Source organism: Carya illinoinensis, chromosome 5 (assembly GCF_018687715.1).
Source record: "Carya illinoinensis cultivar Pawnee chromosome 5, C.illinoinensisPawnee_v1, whole genome shotgun sequence".
Taxonomy (NCBI): domain Eukaryota; kingdom Viridiplantae; phylum Streptophyta; class Magnoliopsida; order Fagales; family Juglandaceae; genus Carya; species Carya illinoinensis.
In genome coordinates, this window is record NC_056756.1 from 5,689,963 (window position 1) to 5,713,091 (window position 23,129).

A 23,129-nucleotide genomic window follows, 5' to 3' on the forward strand; every position below is an offset into this window, starting at 1 on the left:
TAGATAATGATTAATAAAAGCGGATCACTTTATGACATTTTATTTTATATATTTATTGAACTTTTAGTATTAAATAGAATCTGGAGTCAATGTCCCAATAATTGATTTTTTTTTTAATTCTAATAATTATCGAATACAATTTGTCAAGTTTTATAAACTTAATTTAAAATAAAATATGAAGTACTTTTAATGAATGAATATACTCTGTTATCTTGATTAGGGTTTAGCCGTGTGGGTTGGTTCATGCAAAAATGTGGGCGGTGAGAAAAGGATGAGAATTATCCGTCAAAGTTGCTGCAACGGAACAATTAATAATCGTGCTATTCCTGGAAACTTCATAAAAGATAATGTTATATACTATATTTTTATTCTATTTTTATCTTGAATTAATGTTATAATATTCATCAACTTTTGAATGCATTATTAAAAAAAAAAAAAAACTGCAATTTAAGTGGAGGGCCATGACGGTAAGTTACTGTGCTAGTCTTTCCAAAAGTTTAGGTTCTATGTGTGAGTTTTAAGATGATTCTCAATGGTTCTTTTATTCTATTATTTCTATCATCAAAATCCACTTTTTTTCATTCTATTTTACATACTTCTATCTGTTTTTTTCGTATCTTTTAAATAATCTGTTTTATTTTTTAAAAATATTTCTTCTAACTATCAATCAATTTAAAATATCCTTATATCTTTTGATATTTGCAATATATTTTTATATACAATGTAATATAATTCAATCATGTATACTCACAATAAAAATATATAAGCCAAATAAAATCAAAATATGAAAAAATGGGATTATGTTACAAAGATATTTCCAAAATATTTTGTTGAAGAGAACGAAAGAAATAGAGGTGATCTAGATGATAAATAATAAAAAGAGAAATTTTCAACGACAAATAATCATCTCTGTTCATGCTTCGTATCGTGATTTATATTGTCAAAAATGAAAATAAATTGTTAAAAGACAGTCACGTCTGTTTTAAGGGCATAAATAAAATAAAATAAAATAAAAAATTATAAAAAAAAAAAAAAACGTTAACTTCATTCATTGTAGAATGAGATCCTATTTAGATGACTTGCCTGAACAGAGAAGTACCTCTCATGAGTCATCATTACACTTACATTTGTAAACTCCTTGACAAGTAATGTGAATTTGTGATAGAATCAATCTAGGGGTGGGCAGCGGGGCCCCGGAACCCGCTGCCCCACCCCGTTCGCCCCGCCCCTGCATAGGGTGGGGCGGGGCATCCGCACGGTTAGGGTCGGGGCAGAGCCCCCCGACCCGTATGGTGTAACCCAGTGGAGGCGGGGGAGGGGAACGGACCCCCCCGGTCCGTTTTTCCCCCGCCCCGCCCCGTATGTTATATAATATATAATATTATATATATTAATAAGTTATGCTTAAATGAAACGGCGTCGTTTCATTTAGTGGGTTAACACTTAACCCTAACCCCCCCCCCCCCCCCCCGGCGTCCGAAACCCCCAGGCCCCAAGCTTCTCCCGAGTTCCGACTCCCCTCCCCTCTGAAACCCCTAATCCCCTCCCCTCCGAAACCCCCTAAGTCCCCACATGCAGTGCCGCACGCCTTCCCTCCTCCCTCTCCCTAGCCGACGCACGCCGGACGCACGGTATGTTAAATTTTCTCCTCCTCTTTTGATTTTCTCCATTAATTTATATATATATATATATATATATATATATATTTTGAGTTTTGATCGGAGATTGGAGGAAGGATGAGGTTGAATCAGAGATAGATGATGAGATTTGTGAATTGTGTGCTGTGGATTCGTTGTTTGTGACATTGTGTGATTGTTTCGGATTTCAAGCATTTTGGATGTTTCGGATTGTTTATTTTTGTTGTAAATTTGATTGAAACCCCTAAATCAATTTAGGGGTTAGGATTTCGGATTGGGACCCTAAATTAAATTAGGGTCCCAATCTGAAATCCTAATGTTTTTTAGGGGTTTCAATCCATGAAACTCCTAAATTATATATATCTTTAATAAACAATATATCTTAAAAAAATCATAAAATTTTTTTTTAAAAAAAAAAGAAAGTTCGGAGAGTAAAATACTAAAATGATCTTCATAGCTTACAAAGAAAGTCCACCACAATATGTATAATTTCTTTTAAAGTACAACTCGAAACAAGATGAGATGAACATCAATCCAAAGTTACTGAAAAATGTAAACAGACCCAGGCTTATAAATAAAAGGACTTACCAAAAATAATAAAATTATTGAGTACATAAGATTTCTCTCTACTTCTTACGACTCTGACTTTTGGCATACATATAATATATTTAGAGTAATACTAGATACAATCAGTCTAGATTGTGCAAGTCCAGTACTTTCTTTAAAAAAAAAAAAGTAAACTTTACTGTTAAAAAAATTAATTTATTTATCAGATTTTCATATTTATTTACTTTTTTAAAAGAGAGTGCATATAATCTACATATTGATATATGACAACAAGTATCATTTCTCTAATTTTTAATATTTAAATTACCTTTCTTTTTCCAACCAAAAAAAAAAAAAAACTTGTGACGTCCATGCTTATTAATAACTAGTGATCATAATGTTTAGTGAGTAGGGAGGCTTTATCCTGTTATATAATATTGGATATATTATATATAATATATCATCGAATCGGATAGATTAATTTGCATTATTTTAACCTATTTTTTTTAAACAGATCATCGAAAAAGCTTAAAGAAATGGGTCTTATTCAAGTTAATTTATTATGAATGATTTGTTAAATGAATGAATAAAATTATCATATGTATATATATAGTTTTATACTCATGACTCCACATGATATATATAACGTACACATGATTAACCTAAATTACCATGCACTTGGCCTATATATAAATGACACAAAATTAACCTTTGTGCTTGCCAAAACTTTAAAAAAGGTAAAAAAGAAAAAAGAGAGAAGAAAATAATGCCTATTAAAAAATGCCTATTAAAGTGGCCGAGAAAAAAATAATAATAATAATGAGAAAGGAAAAATGATGAAAGATTATAGGCTTAGGGCGGCTTAAAAAGAAAATATGAAGCATGTTGAAGTGACATGTGGAAACGGACTCCTTTTTTCCAGATTTTTTCAATTATATTTTTTAAAAAATTATCTTCCTAATCAAATTATTTGGAATTGCTTATATGAGGTGTAAAAACTTTCACATAGAATTATTTTTTAATGGTTAGAAAAAATTAATTTTAACCCTTTGAATGAGGGCAATGGGCCATGACCCTAATCTTCATGTTTTTGTGAAATGATGGAAATTCATGTGTTCTTAACCTATTATAGTGTAGCATTTCAATTATCATCATTATATATAAAAAGTACTTAATACATCAATAATAGTTTTGTATGTAGTTTTTGTTGATTGTGTTGGATTGCATTTTGAATTTTTTTTTTTTTTTTGTTGGAGAATCAGGAATGTTTTCGGATTTCAGTGATAGCTCGCCTTCCCCAGCCAACACCCCTACCCCAGAAACTAACCCTACTCCTATCCCTATAACGAGTACACCTTGCCCTGCTCCGAAGCCCACACAGGGCAAGAAACCTATATCTATAGTTTGGCAACACTTTACCAAACTAGAGGATGGTAACCCCCACAACCCACAAGCTAAATATAATCACTGTAGAAAAATATATGGATGTCACTATAGGAAACATGGTACATCCCAGCTGAAGGTCCATCTAGAAGAACAATGTAAGAAGAGTCCAATTTTAAAATCCTTAGTAGAGAAGGGTCAATCTAGACTAGATTTTAAAATGGCGGATGTGAGTAGTGGGGCCGGAGGGCCAACATTGAAGGGGTATACGAAGTATGATTCCGATGAGTGTAGAAGGAAGTTAGCTCGTATGATTGTCATGGACGGGCTGCCGTTTCAATTTGTGGAGGGTAAAGGGTTCCAAGAATTTGTCTAAGAGTTAGAACCGAGATTTGTACTTCCTTCTCGTCACACTGTGGCAAAGGATATTAAGAAGATGTACCTCCATGATAAAGATGTTTTGAGGGGCCAACTCGCGAGTTTGGTAGTTTGCCTCACTACCAATACTTGGACTTCTATCCAAAATATGAATTACATGTCGTTGACTGTGCATTTTGTTGATGCTGATTGGGTTCTGCACAAAAAGATTATTAAATTTTGTCAAATAACTGATCATAAGAGTGAGACGATTGGAAGGCATCGGAGGCCGCAATAAAGGAGCGGGGGTTGGAAAAGGTTTTGTCTGTGTCAGTTGATAATGCGTCGTCTAATGATGTCGCATTGGGATATCTAAAGAATTATCTTAAAGATGCAAATAAGACATTCTTGGATAGTGAATACTTGCATGTTAGATGTGCTACACATATTTTGAATTTAATTGTGACTGAGGGGTTGAAAGATGTTGATGACTCGGTTTCACGAGTTAGAATGGCTGTGAAATGGGTGAGGTGTAACAGCCCGCTAGAAATTCAATTGTGAAATTTCTATTAACTTTAGGAACCTCGTGAAAACCCCATAAGTTTTCACAAATCCATTAATCGTATAGGTTTTTGTCTAACTACATAGTTAGTGTTATTATTTACTATGGTATCAGAAATGTGTTTTTGATTATTGGAGATAGTTAGAAGTGTCAAAATGTAATATGGTTTGTGCCATTAGACTCGGAGGACTATTTAAAGACTTATGGCGCAATAACATTTTTTCATATTTTCGGACAAAACGTCTGTTCAAAACTGTAGATATTATTGGATAAAAAGAAATATCTTGAGGTAATTTTCGTGAATATTATTGGGTAAAAATATTTTGAGTTGATAGATATTATTAGATAAAAATATCTTAAGTTGATGTTTTTTTAGATATTATTGGATAGAATATTATAAGATAATCATTTATAGATTTTTTTTGGGTAGGAGAAAACTACACTCAACTCTCAACTCCAGCCTCATCTCTTCCATATCTCATCCATAAGTATCTCCAGCCACCTCTCCCCACGAAATTATCTTCATTTACACTTTCCATTGAAAGAATATCAAACACTCTCTCTCGGACAGCTTTTAGGAGTTGTTTTGCACGCCAATTTCGAAGCTGTTGTAAGTGTTTTATCATAAAGTCTCCTTCATATAAGTTGTTCCTTTTTGAGTCTAGTTTACATGGATATATTATTTGCCCCATTTGAAGATCATTTGGTCAGTCAAATATTGTATAAACTATAGAAAGGTCATTCTGGGAGATAAACTGGAGAATATGTTATAGTTTGGAGTTTTTGACCAAGCTAATGGATAGATATTGGTCCGAAATTTTTATGGAGTATTGTTAACATGTATATATGACTATTGGTTGAGGATTTTTGCATGATTAAAGGTTTTGATGAAATATTTTCTTAGATTTAGAAACTTAGAAACTGGAAGAGGAAAACAGTTTCTGTTTTGAGAAAGTTTAACTCTTTGGTGGTCTAAACCTATTCTAATGACTTTGATAATTTTATTGGAGGATCCTAAACATCTTATATACATGTTATATTATTATTTTGGAGATATTTGATGTTAGTTCAAAGATATGAAATTTTATGCAAAGAGATATTCAGATAAGCCAAAGTGTGGATATTCTTGGCTAAATTTATGTTTTGGTTAATTTCTAACCATGTGATCTTGAATTAGAAGCTTGTATATGTTTTAGGACATTTTTTTAAACCATGTAATGATTTGGTTTGAAGATCATATATTTATAAGTCATAGATCAAGAGATTTATCAAAACTAGTTGAGGAAAAAGTTTCTGTTTTTGGACTAAGTGTAAAACCAAAAACTCCAAATGTTATTTTGTGATTTTGGTGACTTTAGTTTGATTATTTAAAGCATGGTTGATGTTAGGATAATATTATGAATATGTTAGAAGTAAGATTTGATTTTTTTTGAAATTCTTGGAGATGTTTTGATTTAAGGTCAAAACTTGTGATTCAAGTGCTTAGATCTTTTTTACAAAAAAGTTTGGTGTTGATTATTAGCTTTTTCTAAATGGATGTTTTAAGTATGGTTTTGAACTTAGGATTGGAAGATGTTTGTTGCAAAATTTTGGTTTAAGCATGAGTTTTGAAGTTGGAAGGAATTGCAACAAAAATAAAGGAAAATGGCCTATGGATGTTTCGACCATAGTGTGTTCTTCATAGTTGTGTTTTGTTTTAAATTTTTCTGAGTTGATATTTAAGTTTAGGACAAAATTTACATGAGGAATGTAAATTTTAGTAACTTTTGGAATTAGTATGCAAAATCCTTAAGCTATGGGTAAAACGGTCATTTTTCCACATGTAGAGAGTAAAATGAAAATTTTACTCTTTAAGTTAGTATTTTCCATATTTCAAATATTTAGTGATTTAGTTCTAACTTTTAGAATCACTAATTACAGTTCCTCGTGATCGCACTTGAAGTTTTATAAGAAACGCGGAGATCGAGGTAAGTTAGCTTTTAACTTACTAGCAGTCTATTGTGTATGTGTGCTAAGTAAAGGAACTACAGTGTATGTATGTGTGTTATCATATATGCCATGCCATGCCAAGTTAGCATGTAATTGTCTATTATACAGAATTTATTCTGTCATCAATTTTTATCTGTTACATAATATATTCTGTCATGTATTATTGTACGTTACAAGTACGTCATGCTAAGTATGCCATCTATTACATGTATGTCAAGTCATGTAATATTCACTGTTGCAAGTATGTCATGTTAAATATGTTGTTTATTATATGTTATGCCATGTTACGAAATGTTTTTATCTCAAGTTGGTCATGTATTTCAAGTTATGTTCAAGTCAAGTTTGTGTAAAATACATGGGGCCACAACAACTGTGGAGTATGTATTTACACGTAAAATACATGGGGCCACAACAACTGTGGAGTATGTATTTTTCATGTTAAGTCAAGTTAGTGTAAAATACATGGGGCCACAACAACTGTGGAGTATGTATTTTTCATGTTAAGTCAAGTTTATGTAGAATACATGGGGTCACAACAATTGTGGAGTATGTATTTAACTGCATAGTGATGTGTAGAATACATGGGGCCACAACAACTGTGGAGTATGTATTTTTAATGTTAAGTCAAGTTTGTGTAGAATACATAGGGCCACAACAACTGTGGAGTATGTATTTGCACGTAGAATACATGGGGCCACAACAACTGTGGAGTATGTATTTTTCATGTTAATTCAAGTTTCAGAGCAAGTTCATGCTAAGTTAAGTTTCAGATCAAGTTCAGTTCATGTTTCAATTTAAGTTATGTCAATTATGCTATGTTGTATGTCAAGTTATGCTTTAATTACTTACGAATTTGATTATGCATTTATGCTTTTACTGTCATCCATGCATCATTAGTCTGTGTGGAAGTTTTTTGTTAACTTGCTGAGATTTGTAATCAAATCTCACTGTGGTAGTCCCAACTACCATTCCCCCCGAATGGTAGATCTTGTTACAGGACCTGAAGGAGGATCAGGAGCTGACCAACTAGACACAGTCGACTGAACGACGGTGCGTCGTTAATGTTAATATAGTAGTTAAATTACTACTTGTACGATGGAGTTGCATCTCCAGTACTTTTGGATCATAACTATTTTGGAATAGTGCTGTGATCTTAGTTATTCAATAGATCTTTATGTATGAAGTATGTTTTAAGTATTTGGGATATTTTCAGTTTGGTGCATAGTATTGCTAAAGAAAAAAATTATCCGCTGCGAATATTGCATAATGTTAGATGCATGTTAGGATTATTGCATCTTATATGTCATGAACGGGGGCAGGTAACCTTGTGTTGCATGTCTCGACGCTTCAAATATCCGTCCAATCCCAAACGGAATTTGGGGGCGTCACATGAGGTCTTCTCCTTCTAGATTGGAGAAATTCAAAGTTGCTGCAAAGGCTGCGGGCATAACATCGAAGAAGGGTCTTTGTACTGATATTCCTAACAGATGGAACTCAACCTTCTTGATGTTAGAGGTGGCTCAAGAATATAAGACAGCCTTCCAATTATTGGGTGATGAAGACATCCAATATGTCAAATACTTTGATGAGCACGGGGGATCACGAAAGCCTAATGATGATGTTTGGGTGGTAGTTTGTACTTTCGTTGATTTTCTTGGATTATTTTATGATGTCACATTGAATATATCTGGTTCTTTGTACCCTACATCCCATGGGTTTTGTCAACAAATATGTAGGGTAAAAGAAGAATTAGAAGATATGCGTAGGGGTTCCAATGAAAGGATGAGGAGGATGGTAGTGACCATGATGCTAAAATATGACAAGTATTGGGGAGATTTGACTAGAATGAATATTTTCTTATATGTGGCTGTTATTCTTGATCCTCGTCTGAAAGTTTCAGGCTTGTTATATGGGTTGGGACTTGTTCACGATCAGGTATGGACTGAAATTATTAGTGAATTGGCCCGAGATACCTTGAAAAAATTGTATGATGAGTTTATGGCAATTAAGGGTACTACATTGAAGACACACACACCGACCCCAAAGCCTTCTACAGACACCGTGACCGGGCCTGCTACAAAAAAGCGCAGAATGTCGTGGACTAAGATCTTCGCACAGAATCCCACACTAGTCCATCAATCTACGGAGGTCGTTTGTGAGTTAGATAACTATTTGTCAGCGGATATGGTCCAAGATGATGATGATCATTTTGATATATTAGGATGATGGAAGAATGCCTCAAAAAAATATCCCATCATTTCTAAGATTGGCCGCTGTATTTTGGTCATCCCTATTAGCACCGTTGCCTCAGAGTCAGCCTTTAGTACCGGAAGTCGTATATTGGATTATTTCCATAGTTCATTGTCTCCTACAACTGTAGAGGCATTGATATGCACACAGAGTTGGATGATAGGAAAGGATATTCATGTTCCGGATATTTTAGATTTTAAGGAGACCGATGAGGGTGGTGATCAGTCTAGATTTAGACCACCTGGTAATTGTTTTTTATTTTATTATTTTAATTTATTTATATTCATTTCCATTTCATCGTTATTAATTTTAATATTAATTTTTGTAGTAACACCTGAGACGTCTAGCACCTCTGCAACATAAAAATGTGCTCAAGCCTGGGCCACCCCAACTGTCACACCCCTTGACTCAAAGACAAGACACAGCTGACAAACCTCTTTAGAATGATCAATTTTTAATTATTTGTTCAAATTTTGTATTCAATAATTTGTAATGTTTATACAATGTCCCTTGGACACTTTTATGTTTATAATTTTGTAATTATTTAGCATTTCAATTTTGTAATAATTTAGTTATTATTATTAGTTTATTACGTATTAGACTCTTAGACATAACACTTTTTTTTTTTTTAATCTGGGTTTTAAATTTTTTTTTTCTTTTTACTTATAATTTTATGGGCTGAAAAATGAAAATGACCTACAAGTTTTTTTGAGCTAAAAATACATACTTGTGGGCCATTTTGGCCCATTGCTGAGGTTTCTGGGCCGAAAATGGCTCAGAAATTGCTTCTGGGCCATTTTGGGCCCAAAAAATGCTCCTGAGCCCAAGGCCCAGAAGGGGGGTGCGGGAGGGGCGGACGGATTGCCCCCCCACCCCGTACCCTGTCATGCGGGACGGGGTACCTGCCCCCGCACACCGGGGGCGGGGGACGGAGGAGATTTTCCCCATTCGCCCCATGCAGGGGGGTCTACCCCGCACCGTATGGTGCAGATAGCACCCCTAAATCAATCCACTTCAAGGATGGTAGAGGCGTATGTCATGGACAGCCAGAAATGCATGGTTGCCGCAACAGAGTCTTACTCGTTTTAAACCCCAATAGAGCAATGAAAAATTGCTATATATATCCACATAATACATCTACCACTTAAGTGCATACTCGGAAACATTTTACAATCAACAATCTTTCCAGTTTCCAGGAGCTGACCATGATGGAAGCACTCTTCCACCATCATTCTCATCAGCCTTTATACCTGAGCCATTGATTTCAAAAGCACAATCATAAAATTCTACATCATCATCATCTATGCATTGGTCGTAAACAACTGGCTCCATATAATTAGAAAGCTCAGCAGTTTTGTTCTGCCCTTTTGCTACCCTTTTCTTTGATCTACCAGTACTCTTGGTGAAGTCATCATCTTCAGCGTTTAAATCTCGGTCTCTATTTGTATCCCTTCTTCTCTTTATCGAATCATTACTGTCATTGCTACTGCTGTTATTTTTATCTGTCCTGTAGTATTCGTTGAGGGTAGACTCAATGGTTTGTAGTAGTCGGTCCCCATACTTGCCTATCTTGCCCCTGGATTAGAGCCAGCAAGATCACTAACCTGTCACTGGAGTAAACAGAAGATAAACCAACCTCGCAACTTACTTGCCAATGCCATTGATCTCAAGGAGTTCTTCCTTTGTTCTGGGAATCCTTTTGCTGATATGCTGCAGCGTAGCATTACTAAGTCCAGGATAAAAAGGTAACTGGTCAGGACTTGCCTTAAAATAGAGTGGTGGCATAGAGAGGAGAAGCTGCAATTTCAAGTTTATATAGAAACAAATATCGTATCCTGAAGGAATTTTAGAAATTTAATAGAGTTCCTTTTCACTCAAAATTCTTAACACAAAAATAATTCTTAACAGAAAATAATGTGCAAGAACAAGAACAGAATTAAATGGCTGAGAACAAACCCAAATATGTGGTGTGCCATGAACCCCTCACCAGCTTCTTTGAGAAGAATAGTTCGGAGCATTCTAAGAGCTGAGTATAGTTTGGCAGAGAGATTCTGCAGCAGAACATGTTGGTAGAAGAAAAAACAAAATAAAACTAAAAGAGTTAGTTTAGCTGTTCTTCGAAGTCAAAAATTTCACAAGGCAAAAGACTCAAAAGGATGGAAAATGTGTCCAGATATATCTATGCATGCAATATCTAATCAAAATACCAAGTCTACTTCAGGTTGAGGCTGGGCAGGACTATCGATTTGAGGACTTAGCTTCCCAGATATCAATGAGCCTTTTGCTGGAGCCACTTCAGATTTGCTCAGTTTAGATGCTTTTACAGGGGACGGGAATCTACATGGTATACAAGATGCGAGTGTTAACATATGGTAATCAATACATGCCAGCTGGGAAAAAATGGCTTACAAATTCTATTTAGGAAATAAACAGTAGGATAATAGGTCCAGGAAGGCTCGGGCCTACCCATCCCGATAGGACTTCATAAAGGAACAGGATTGAAATACAAAAGGCAGAGCTAAAAAGATTTTAACTTGGGACATGATTTCCTCAATCAAATGATTGTTAATACAATTGTTTTGTCCACATACATAGCTATAATATCAGGATCCTCCAAAAACACATAAATATTAGACTTCACATTTCACCCGACAGAGTTGAAAAAAATTGGCAATATTATCAAAACCTGAAAATAATAGTCAAATAACTGCAAAAGCACATAACACAGCTGACATATTTGACTAACTTTTTATAAATAATAGGAGATAAAGGAATGCAATAACATTTTCCAGGCTTGGCACATATCAGGTTCAAAACTAAGCAAGAAACAGCATAGAAAAGGACCTTAATATGATTGTCTTCCCACCCAGGAAAAGATTTTTGGCTTTGTACTCGTTCACCTGACAAAGATTAAGATAAACAAAGCCTCATTACCAAGAAACAAAATCAACAGAGGCATATTGTTTTATATGCATAAACTTATCATAGCAGATGGCATCAAGGAGCAATTTCATCACACTTTTCAAGCAAAATGATGTATGAAAAAGTGAGAAAGGAAACATAAAAAGGATTACAACAACCTTCAACACTGATGATACAGATCCATAGATGTCACTTTTCTTGACATCTTCCACAAGAAAATCCTCGGTAACAAGATGACGCAATATACGGGAAGCTTCACCCTTTGCTAGATGTTTCCCGGCTCCATGCAGGCTCAAAGTCTCATGTCTGTGTTTCTTGACCTAGTTGACATCGGGCAGAGAGAATTAAAGAACGTAAAATGACATGGGCATAGAAGGCAAAATATATGTTTCATTGGAACATACAAATTGACTTAAGGAGCCCCTGTATACTTCCAAAATATGAGATGATGAGAACTGCTGTCGTGTTGACTTCACCAGTTCAACCTAAGCACGAGAAATAAAAATGTAAAAGAAGGAAATGAAAACAGTGTTCTACAATTAAACAACAGTAACATTATAGTGGGGACAACAAGAAACAAAATGCAAACACTTCCAAACCAATTGCTTTGTGACGTCAGTGACATCCTTCTCAATAAAACTCTTAATCTTCAAACAATTGTCACATGTTTTTTTGCAGTTTGCAGAATCAAACTTTTCTCCAAAATGAATGAGCTGTAGAAGACGTCGACAATCAACATCATTTTCACAATAACTGACCTGGGACAGTTTAAGTCATTGATTTAGAACATATGCATTTGAATTAATATAGATATCATAACACAACAACTATGATGCAAAGCTCATATTAAGTACCATGCGCAAAAGATTTTCTGTATTTGTTTCCAGTATCCTCCCTGAATTAGCAATATTGACACGATTAGATCCAGATGGAAATGGACTTTGCTCAATTCCTCCCTGACTAATCATATGCTTGACCCGTATCTGCAAAAAAAGACAAATGAAACATGGAAGAAAAAGCAATAAAGATGCAACTCTTGTTTGCAAACTCCTCCACGTACAGAATTAGCAGGAATCAACAAGATGAATTAATTTTACAGGTACAACTTACATAGTCACTATAACTGTAATACAGCACACAGGATGAACGCTGACCATCTCTACCAGCTCGGCCACATTCCTGAAACATAATGGAACGCAATAAGCTAAAAGAACTAGAAAGCTAAATTTAAAAAGTCCCACAATATTGTATCTCAGATCTAAACTATTGGCATGAGGATCTCAATTTCAAGGTAGTGGTATGCTTTATAGTAATTACCTGATGGTAGCCTTCAATAGATTTTGGGAGAGAGTGATGAATTACAAATCGGACATCTGGTTTGTTGATACCTGAAATGCATACATCAGTACGTTGTTCTTTGCAGTTAATCAAAAAGCTGAAAGCAGTAACAGTTTATGGTACCCATTCCAAATGCCACTGTAGCACAAATTATATTGATTTCATCTTTGCTCCACTGCTTTTGGACGAAGGCACGCTGAGTAGGATCCATGCTGCCATGGTAAAATGCCGCTTTATGTCCACATTCCTGAATGAAACAGACTCTTTAGCAAGCATGAATTACAAGATACTAACAGAAACGTTGATTTTATTTTTTGAGTTTGACTCACCCTTTGGCCTCAAAATAGAATTCTCACTACCATAATAGTCAGATTTGATGATTTTCTAGGATTTTCCATTTCAAAATCGTACTTTGAAAAAAGATGCACATCTTAGAAATTAGATGGATAAATGTCATTTACACCCTGTTAAATGCAACAAGCACATGACCACTAAAGATTGTTCAATGATTGCCAACTAACCTGTAACTTTTCTGCCACCTTTTCACAGTCCATTCTCGAAAGACAATAAATTATTCCACATTCATCGAAGTGGTTGTCTTTAATGAATTTGTCGATATCATCAATGCACTTCTTAGTCTTGGGAATAACGGAATACCTAGGATGTTCACAATGAGTGATGAATTTAACTGGCAGAGACAAGTTACATTTATTCAACACTTACAACAAATTTGGCCGATTAAAACTTTGCCGGAAAACAATGCAGTTGACGAGACCTAGAGCTTGCACAACATCTTCTTTTACACTGGCTGTTGCAGTAGCTGTTAAAGCTAGCACCGGAGTATTTTGGAACTTCTGTTTCAAGATTCCCAGACCCTGTACATTTTACAGAACAGATTAACATTAAGCAGTTCTATTATCAGTAGCATGAAGTTGAAAAGTTTTTATAAGCCCCAACCTGATAATCTGGCCTAAAATCATGCCCCCACTGGCTCACACAATGAGCTTCATCAATAACAATCCTGGCAAGCAACTCACGAGCATGTAAACTCTCCAGGTGCCGCAAAAGAACATCACTCCTGCAGAAAAAAAGAACAGTTTCCGAAATGAACAAAATAAAGAAAATGAAACAAAGACTTAATTGCACTCTGCAGATCCCTTCTAGACATCCACTTTGTTCAATCAACTTCTACTCTATTAAGCATAGACACACAAGTGCATATTTCTTTAAATATAACAATATCAACAAAGTAATATAAATGCAACTCTTTTGTTCATTCATAAATTTTAAATTTAATGAAAATTTATTAGATTCATTATTTAAAGAGAGAGCTAGCACTCATAAAAACCTAAATTTAAGTGGCTGAGTTGATGCTTAAGTGTTTATAAATGACATTTAAGGCGTGCTTGTGCCCAACTCATTTTCAAATCAAACACATACTTATATTTAAAGGTATACTACCTTAGAAGTGTCTGAAAAGTTTCAAACCCAATGAGACACTTGGACATGGCACCACCATGAAGTAAGCTTCATAGCTCCTAAAGTCAAGAGTGTGTGGTAAATAGCATCTTCATCCAAATTTCCATTAAATGTGACTATCACATGATTTTGGGACCTACCATTACAGGAAACTCACCCCAGATGTTGCAAATAGACCATTGCCCCTAATATACACTTCATACCCAACTGCCACATCCACTACCTTCGTCTACCATGATACTCCATGCAACATAACAAACCATTTGAATCACCACAAGTCACAGTTTTTAAGAAAATTGAACTCCTATACTCTAGTTGAGAAGGCAAGCATACCACTACCATCTTTCCACCATCGTAACCAGAATGATCATCACTTTATTCCAAGCCGCCACGATCCTCGTATTGTAAGATAGTTGAACAACAATCTGCAGACCTCAAATCCAAATCCAAGCACCACTTTGTCATCATTACAACCCAACTTCGCCATCACAATCGTTCTTGGGCACCACCATCATCAGTCTCCAACATCACCATATATCTGTTTTGATGAATCCACACAAATCGTCACAATCATCATGCAGAAACCTCACCATCTTCAGAGAATCCACAATTTTTACAGCCACCTCAACATCTCAAGTACGAAATCACCCAAGGAATGCCTCTATTTATGCCTGGCAGTCGTAGTAGTAGGACTTTGTGTTATTTCTTAAGGCATAAAAGCTTTCATGGAATAGGATTAGCGAATGCAGGCCCTGACCTTTTTTAGAAAAGATAGACAGAAGGAACGAGGATTGCCAAAAGGAACATTCTCCATCAGCCCGCCAGCAATAGAGGGGGTTCGATTCCCATTACATGCAATGTGGCAAAAAAGATTGATTAATTCAACGAGATATGCCTTGCATGCAAACTTGTCGACTACTTTTAGGAAATGTTCGAAACAAAGAACTTACAATAATACAACGATGCATTCTCCAAAGATTGAGAAACAAGAAGATAGAGCTTAATCAGAAGGAAATTCGAGTGCTGATATTGAAGGAAGATGTACTTCAACATTAGCTGATATTGAAAGGGGTTAAGCGGACTGACGAGAGAAATCTATAATAGGTTTCCTCTATTAACTTCTCGTGACTATAGCCATTTCTATATCAAGTTGAATTCTCCAAAGTGTAAGTGCGATGTATTGAATACACTTCAGTCTCAAGCCTTTGAGATAAACTTTACTTTATTTCTTTGTATGGATGGCGGCATTGGGTAAGATCCTCACAACTGATAATTTGAGAAAAAGAAGGGTTATTGTGATAGATTGGTGTTGTATGTGCAAGGAAGGGGGTGAGTCTGTAGATCATCTTTTACTTCATTGCAAGATTGCAAGGGTTTTGTGGGATGAGGTGCTAAACAGAGTTGAGATGGGCTGGGTTATGCCGGGGACAGTGGCGGCAACTTTGGCTTGCTGGCCCAATATAGGAGGCCAGCCTCAGATTTCAGCAGTCTGGAGGATGATACCTATTTGCATCATGTGGTCTTTATGGCAGGAGAGGAACGCTAGGACTTTTGAAGACATGGAGCGAACACGAGAGGAGCTGCTGGCTTTTTTCTTTAGTACGCTTTGTAAATGGGTCATTACTGTTGATTTCAATGGGATGGTCCTTCATGATTTTCTTCTCTCTCTTGTTCCCACCTAAAGGGGCAGTTTCATGTACATACTGGGCTAGGCCTGTTTTTGATTAATACACTTTTGATTACTTATCAAAAAAAAACTTTACTTTATTGTTGTTCATTTTGAAAAATCATGATACCTTAGAAGAGGTGGGTATTCTTATGAATAGAAGTCTAGCGAATATGAATCTACATGATGCATCTGACATTGGCAGTAATATTAATGTTAATGAAGTACACTTACAATATTGGGTTTAAGTATGGTAAGTTTACTATAGGTTATGTCATGAAAATACCAACAGGAGATGTTTCCTATACAATTAGTAGAGCTATTTCTTTAAATGATTCTAGTGGGAATGTTGTTCCTAACATGGATGTATATGCTAAGATTTTGAAATACTTAATTAAAAAAAAATGAGGATTATGATAAAGTTGTGCTATTAGGTGTATTCATTCGAGTGTATCTAGTAGGTATGCAGGAAAAAGAGTTACCTCTTAGCTTCAATGAAATGGATACCCAAATTTGGCAATTAATGAATGCCGGCATTACTTATCAAAAAAAAATTAATGAATGCTAGCATAGGTGGTGGTGAACCACAAGAAATGAAAGCTATGGGTAGGAAGAGTGATTATCCCAGACTCGATCTTGGTACCAGTCCATAATGATCAAAGTTGAATCGTGAGCCTATTAATGAAGCAAATTCGCCTGCCGAGGAATGCAGTAGCTTTATGGTTGACAACATTGCCGGCGCTTGTATTTGATTTGGTGCCTGCCTTCCCTACTTCCGCTGCCAAAGCTTTACTAGATAGGCAGCCGAGAGAGAGAAAGTCCTCTTTCTCACTCGACGCTTCCATTACTGACCAGAAAGACACCTTTGCACAAACTTACAACCATGAATATTCACTCTTAACCCATAAAAAAACCCACAACCAAAATCTCTATCATAAGCCATTAAGCTACAACATTGCCATGGTTGCTTTACCTGCTAACCTTGCATTGTATTAAAGCATGCTAGCACAACTGAGTTAATGCCTCAATGCCATTGCATCCCGTTGTCACAAGCCACTTAAGCCTAACTTTGATTTCACATAGCATCCTTCGGTTCTTCTCTTACTTTAATTGGATTTTTTATGCGAAAAAAAAGATTGTTGAAGGGAAACTAACGCACCCAATAAATGCTTAAATTGGGTTCTTTTTACATAAGTACTTCAATTGGGTTAGTTAGTCACTTTTCTATTAGTTGTGATTATGTAATCGAAGCAAAAACTAGAAAACAGTTCTTGTATGACGTGGAACTTAACCAAGGCAGGGCCCTTTGGGCATATTAATGGATGAAGTTTGCAATATAGTAATCATGTAAATAACAAACACTCACTTAGCAATTTTCTCCGGTGTGACATATAACAGCCTGTATTTGAAATGATCAGAACTTAGTTCTCTGAGGATCTCTTGTTGTTCTGTCCACTCCATGTTGGCACTTAAGTAGGCAGCAGGTATGTTTGCCTATAGCACAAGTCAAAAGCAAGTATAAGGTATGGTGTAAAGGATGAAAGTCAAGGCTATGGAAGTTAGTGTAAACTAAACATTACCTGTAATAGATGCATTATCTGATCTTGGATAAGTGACACAAGGGGAGAGATAACCAATGTTATACCTGGACAAATAAGAGCAGGGAGCTGCAAAATAACAAAATTAAAGTGTAAACTCCCATAATGAAAACAGAGAAAAAGGGATTTAATTTCCTGATATTGACAAGGAACCTAAACCTACAAATAAAATTGAAAATAGAGATGCAAGTTGCTTGATTTAGAATACCACTAAAACTTTTGTGTCTGAGAAAATGAAGCAGTAAAGCATGCACACACAATCAACAATATACTAAGATGGCAAAACCAGATCTACTGATAATGAAACTAGAAAACAGTATTTTAATTAAAAAGAACCCTAAGGGAATGAGACGAGATGATAAATTTGTGAATAGTACTGAAATGGTTTATGAATGGTAGTGAAATAGTTTGAGTTATGATATTTTATTGGGTTGTGGGATAGGATAGAGAAAAGGTTGAATAAAAATATTATAAAATTAAAATATTGTTATAATATAATTTTTTAATATTATATTTGCTTTGAGATTTGAAAAAATTGAATATTTGAAATTGAAAAATGTTTGTGTTTGAGTGATATTTGGGAATGAGATGAAATGAAACCTCTTCCAAACAACCCCTAAATCGTACGAAATTTGCAAAAGAATTCTTTTACCTGATATGTCAGACTCTTTCCCCCTCCAGTTGGCATTAAAACAAAAACATCATATCCACTCATTGTAGCATTAATAACCTCTCTTTGGTTGGGGCGAAATGAGTGATTTCCGAAGACTTTCTTATTATTGGCCTGAGAGTGGATGTAGGCACACAACAATTAGGATGACATCTATGCAAATAAGAAATTCGTAATAATTCAGAAAAGCACCTCCAGCTTTTTTGTCCACGGGAAATTCACACTACTCCACTTTTTGTCATTAGAACCTTCAATATAGTTAACTTCAACATACTTGGGAATGTATGGTTCCCTCTCTATGGGGCCTGAAGAAACTCCAAAGCTATCCATGGAAGAGAATGAAACCAATGGAGAATTCCACCTTTCATACCCTCCCACCTCATTAGGTAGATTAACTGCAGCATCAAATTTCATTGGAGCTCTAATTGTAGTTGATTGAGGTGTTCCATATTGAAAAGATACAGCAGCTGCTGTGGATGCAGAATAATGCGATCTTTGCCTTTCCGCATCGACTAAATTGGCACGAAGATACCTCTCAAGCTGCTGGATTTGCTTATTCAGCTGTAACCTAACAAAAAAAAAAGGCTTGTATCTCTCATTGGTGATGAGTGTGTAAAAAGATATGACAAAAGTGCCAGTAAGAACAATAAACAATGAGCAATATAAACCACTGCACATTGGGTTGCTTATTCATTTTATCTGTTTTCTTAATTCTTTGTTTGCTCAGAACAACAAAGATAAGAATATGATGAGATAGGGTGGGAAGAAAACCTATCTTGGCGAAGCTTCTCAATCTGCCCCGGGCTGAGTTCATTAACATTGTCAATCAATTCATTTGATATAACAATTAGCATGTCCTTTACTTCCTGCAAATGAGTAGCAGCTTCGGGGCACAGTCCTAGCTGTATTAAAATCAGGAATCACGTGTATCAAGCTAACATAAAATTAAGATGGAGTCACACTAGTACACATAATCACGTACCTTAAGACCATGACTGCAGTTTGAGCACAATTCTGGTGGCAAACCACTCTCATCTTGTCTCATAAAATTGTCTTCATCTAAAGTTGGAGTAATGGGTGGCAGCTTAGAAATTGATGGTTGTGGAGTGCAAGTAGATTGATACTGTTCTACTATTTGGTCCACATCAATATTCTGAGCCCAAAATAAGTACACAAGACAGATGAATGCACAGAAATCGACACTAAAAAGAGGAAACAATTATGACATATGACTCCAGATAAATATAAGCATGTGGAGTCCTAGGACTCAACTTAAACCTGAAGCACAACAAATAAATTTTAACCAGTTACCTGGATAAAACACTAAAGAAAAATTTTAAAAAAAAATCTTCAGTTCGTATGGGCACATAATTAAAACAAAAAATACTAACAGTAATAGCAACCTTATTTAGAATGTAGTTAAACAGATACATACAAATTCAACATAAATTTTAATTCACGTGCTAAACAATATTGATGCTGTAAAAACGGTACAAACTTGATGATATAAAAACAATTATAGAACTCAGAATCCTGAATTACTAGTAAGTTAGTAACCAAGTCAAATTAAACAGAGCTAATTCACGTTAACAAAGTTTCAATGTAACTCATATTGGATAAGAATTACCTCAAGTAGGTCATCATCATCCACATCGCCAGCCAAAATTTCTGCTGCAGAGTCTTTTACTTGGCCAATATGAACAGTATGACTGCCAAATGATCTATCCATAAACTGAGAACGAGAATGGTCGACTGTCGATGCTCTAGTCTGGCTTTGGCCCACGAGACTCTTTCCGGCTTCCACGGCTCTAACGTTACCTGATGGAAAATGATTACCCATGCAGCTTGCAGATTCATTGACTTTGCCATTAGTTTGACTGAAATTTTTATGGGTTTGCATATGCTCTGAGCTCCTATCAATGCCAAATGAGCTTTGTGATATAGATCTTTTTCCAATGCTAAGAGACATGCTATTACCAAGATTATTAGCTTTTACAGTTTTCCCAGGTTTTATGTAGTTCCTGCAAGAAATCTGAAGATTGGAAAGAACATGCCAAGCCTGCAAAAAGTTCCGTCAAAAGTAATTACCTAATCAGAAGTCATAATAAATTACCTTTGAATGGCCATCAAATCGTTAAACAAGTTTAGACCATTAACTATTTATTGAGTTAACCTTAACAATGAGAATAACTAGGGCTACTTTGACTACAAAATCAATAAGAAAAGGAACAGAAAATACAGATCAATTTGTATATTAAACAGAGTATTTTGATAAAAAAAAAAAAAAAGTTCAAATGAAAGTGCACCAATGAAACATGGATCCTGCCTAGCAATTTTTACCTTTTCAACTTGCGCACTCTGCAATTTTCGAATATTTTGACTTTGGCAGGCCATTGACCTGGAAAAAGATAAAGAAAATCTTAAAAGAAATTTTTGGAGTAATAAAAAATTTTATTAAAAAACGCAAAATACATAGCCCAAGAAAGCAAGTAGACATGGAGCCCTGCAAAGAAAATAATCAAACACCTACAAAATCTTGTGATTAGGTTAAAACGAGGGTATATTTTATCTCAACCTTAAGACCACAATCACTGAATACAAAAAATTGAATCAAGTCACGACTGTAAGATTGTATAATAAGTTACTAACTACACAGCCCCAATTCCCATGGTAAAATTTTATATCTAAAATAAATTTTCAATTGACTAGATATTAAATTCCACATAACCAAATAAAAATTAAACAATATCTTTAATGGCAACATACCGTGTACCCATTTCTCCTTCAGAACAAGGTTTTTGTGATGATAATGAGAAGAGGAAATTTGAACTCAAGAACTTATTTTGGCATGAGAAATTCTCGTGTGCATTAGCATGTTGTGACCAATTAACTTTCGGAAGTTTATCATCGTATTTGAACCCTTGACCGGGATTGCTTTCACTGCAGATAAATAACAAATGCTCAACCACTCAAGGATGAAAGAAAAGGAAAGGCAATAAGATGCAAAGAAAAAATTCCTATTCTTGCCTTATACACATTTCTGCAGTCATTGGTAAACATATTCGCCTACTACGCTAATGGCTCCCCCTTCTTGAAAGCCACATTGCAACACAAAAGCCTGCCATATCAAACCTTGTCGATTAAAATATAACTCCTCTAATAAAAGAAAATAATTCAAGTCTATGAGTAATTTTAGTGATATGGAAAAGTCAACATTGAAAGCTCCTAGGTAAAAGACTTGTCAATCTATATACTAACTAAACGTAATGAAATTCAAAGCACAAAAAAAAAAAAAAAAAAAAAAAACAGTAAATAAACCAAAACAAGACCCATTACCTATGCGTCTTAGTTTCTGCTTCCACAATATCCAAAGGTGACAATATTCAACTACTTCCGCAATGTAGAAATCACATCCACAAATTTAAAACCTAAAAATGATTCAATTAAACATTTTCTATTAATAAATGGGATAAAAACAAGCATGTAGAATTAACTTATAAGGGCATGTAGTAACAGGCACCAAGTGTTCGAGATCAGTGTGACTTGTAAGTAAGAGTGCCGAGTGACGCATAACGGAGAGGCATTGACAGTAAGGAATATCCAAAAAAAAGAGCAGAACAAGTGTTCCAAACACGCCGCAGCTGAAACCCTAAGCGTCATGGAAGATATAATATTTGTCTGCGTGTGAAATATGGAATTGACAAAACCCTGGAAATGATCCAGAGATCGAACAGTTTTTAAATTGATTCAAAGAGGGGACTGACCTTCGAATGCGTTGTTTGTTAGGGTTTAGCGGATAGATCAGTCTTCGACAGCGACGCTGGGACAAACTGTGACGAGTTTCGGGAGGCCGCGAGAGAGAGAGAGCTTTAAAATGTTGCGCAGTGTGGGAGACTGGGAGTGGCGGGATATTTTGCTTCGTTTGATTTGAGGTGAGGTGAGGGACAAAATCGTAATTTAAATATGAGAAAAGCTAACGGCCCTCCTATTTTTACAAGAGTTCTTCTACGGAGCCACTATAGCTATGCACACATTGCACACAATATGTGGCTGCTTCTGGTGTTATGTTTATTTCACTTTTTTTTTTTTTAAAACCCAAAACGTGTGTTTTGGTTGAATTGGTTTTCCATTTTCATCCCATTCAAATCCTTCTCGCGAAACAAAGCCCTCCCTTGACAGCAAGCCACTTCAGCTTCTTCTACCCACTGCCTCCTAGCGACACCATCTCCCTTGTTAGCGGCACCAGCCACTCCTCACGAGCTCGTTGAACGAAACAAATGAGATTTAAATCCCACAAAACCCACAATCCTTCCTTTGGTCTGATTCCTCGTAGGTAAACTTTTGTCCCATAAATCTTTCTTCACACAAATACCGGCTCCAAACCAAACAAATAGATAAGAAAAAATAAAGAAATCTTGTGCTTCATGCATGGTTTTCTTCTTTCCTCAATGAACTGAAACTTCACTTTTTTTATAGCTCTATATATATATTCGTGTTGCCTTCTGGATTGGTGGTCATATGAGGTTTGGTCTCTTCTATAGAAACCCACTTCCAAGTCTGAGAAATATCCGACTTTTTTTCTTTCATCTTTACTGTACTTGCTTTGCTTTTCTGCTTCGATATTTTAATAAAACCAATTCGAATCCTCTAAATCCCAGTCCTGTTCAAGTCGCAAAATCCATTTTCCAAATTCCACCAGCACAACACTTTCAATCTCTCTACCAAACAACGA

The 23,129-nt window shown here is 35.6% G+C and overlaps 1 protein-coding gene across 3 annotated transcripts; it reads right to left on the reverse strand.

The window, feature by feature from the left end:
* Window positions 1-9,820: 9,820 nt before the first annotated feature.
* LOC122311490 (ATP-dependent DNA helicase Q-like 4A) lies at window positions 9,821-22,341 on the reverse strand. 3 transcript variants are annotated; one of them, XM_043126067.1, is made up of 28 exons: window positions 22,162-22,341; window positions 21,918-22,046; window positions 21,734-21,825; window positions 21,425-21,515; window positions 21,164-21,337; window positions 20,738-20,795; window positions 20,025-20,456; window positions 19,380-19,550; window positions 19,169-19,299; window positions 18,590-18,965; window positions 18,380-18,511; window positions 17,710-17,796; window positions 17,496-17,623; window positions 13,942-14,062; window positions 13,708-13,859; window positions 13,506-13,641; window positions 13,108-13,231; window positions 12,964-13,034; window positions 12,757-12,825; window positions 12,501-12,629; window positions 12,246-12,404; window positions 12,051-12,131; window positions 11,805-11,966; window positions 11,569-11,624; window positions 10,932-11,061; window positions 10,681-10,775; window positions 10,373-10,450; window positions 9,821-10,300 (listed from the first exon to the last, which is right to left on the reverse strand). In XM_043126067.1, the coding sequence occupies exons 4-28, from the start codon at window positions 21,445-21,447 to the stop codon at window positions 9,898-9,900; spliced, it is 3,678 nt and encodes a 1,225-aa protein (XP_042982001.1). In that variant the 5' UTR covers window positions 21,448-21,515; window positions 21,734-21,825; window positions 21,918-22,046; window positions 22,162-22,341; the 3' UTR covers window positions 9,821-9,897. The 3 variants fall into 3 exon arrangements, with proteins under 3 accessions (XP_042982001.1, XP_042982000.1, XP_042982002.1); XM_043126066.1 differs by lacking the exon at window positions 21,918-22,046; XM_043126068.1 differs by lacking the exons at window positions 21,734-21,825; window positions 21,918-22,046.
* Window positions 22,342-23,129: the final 788 nt, after the last annotated feature.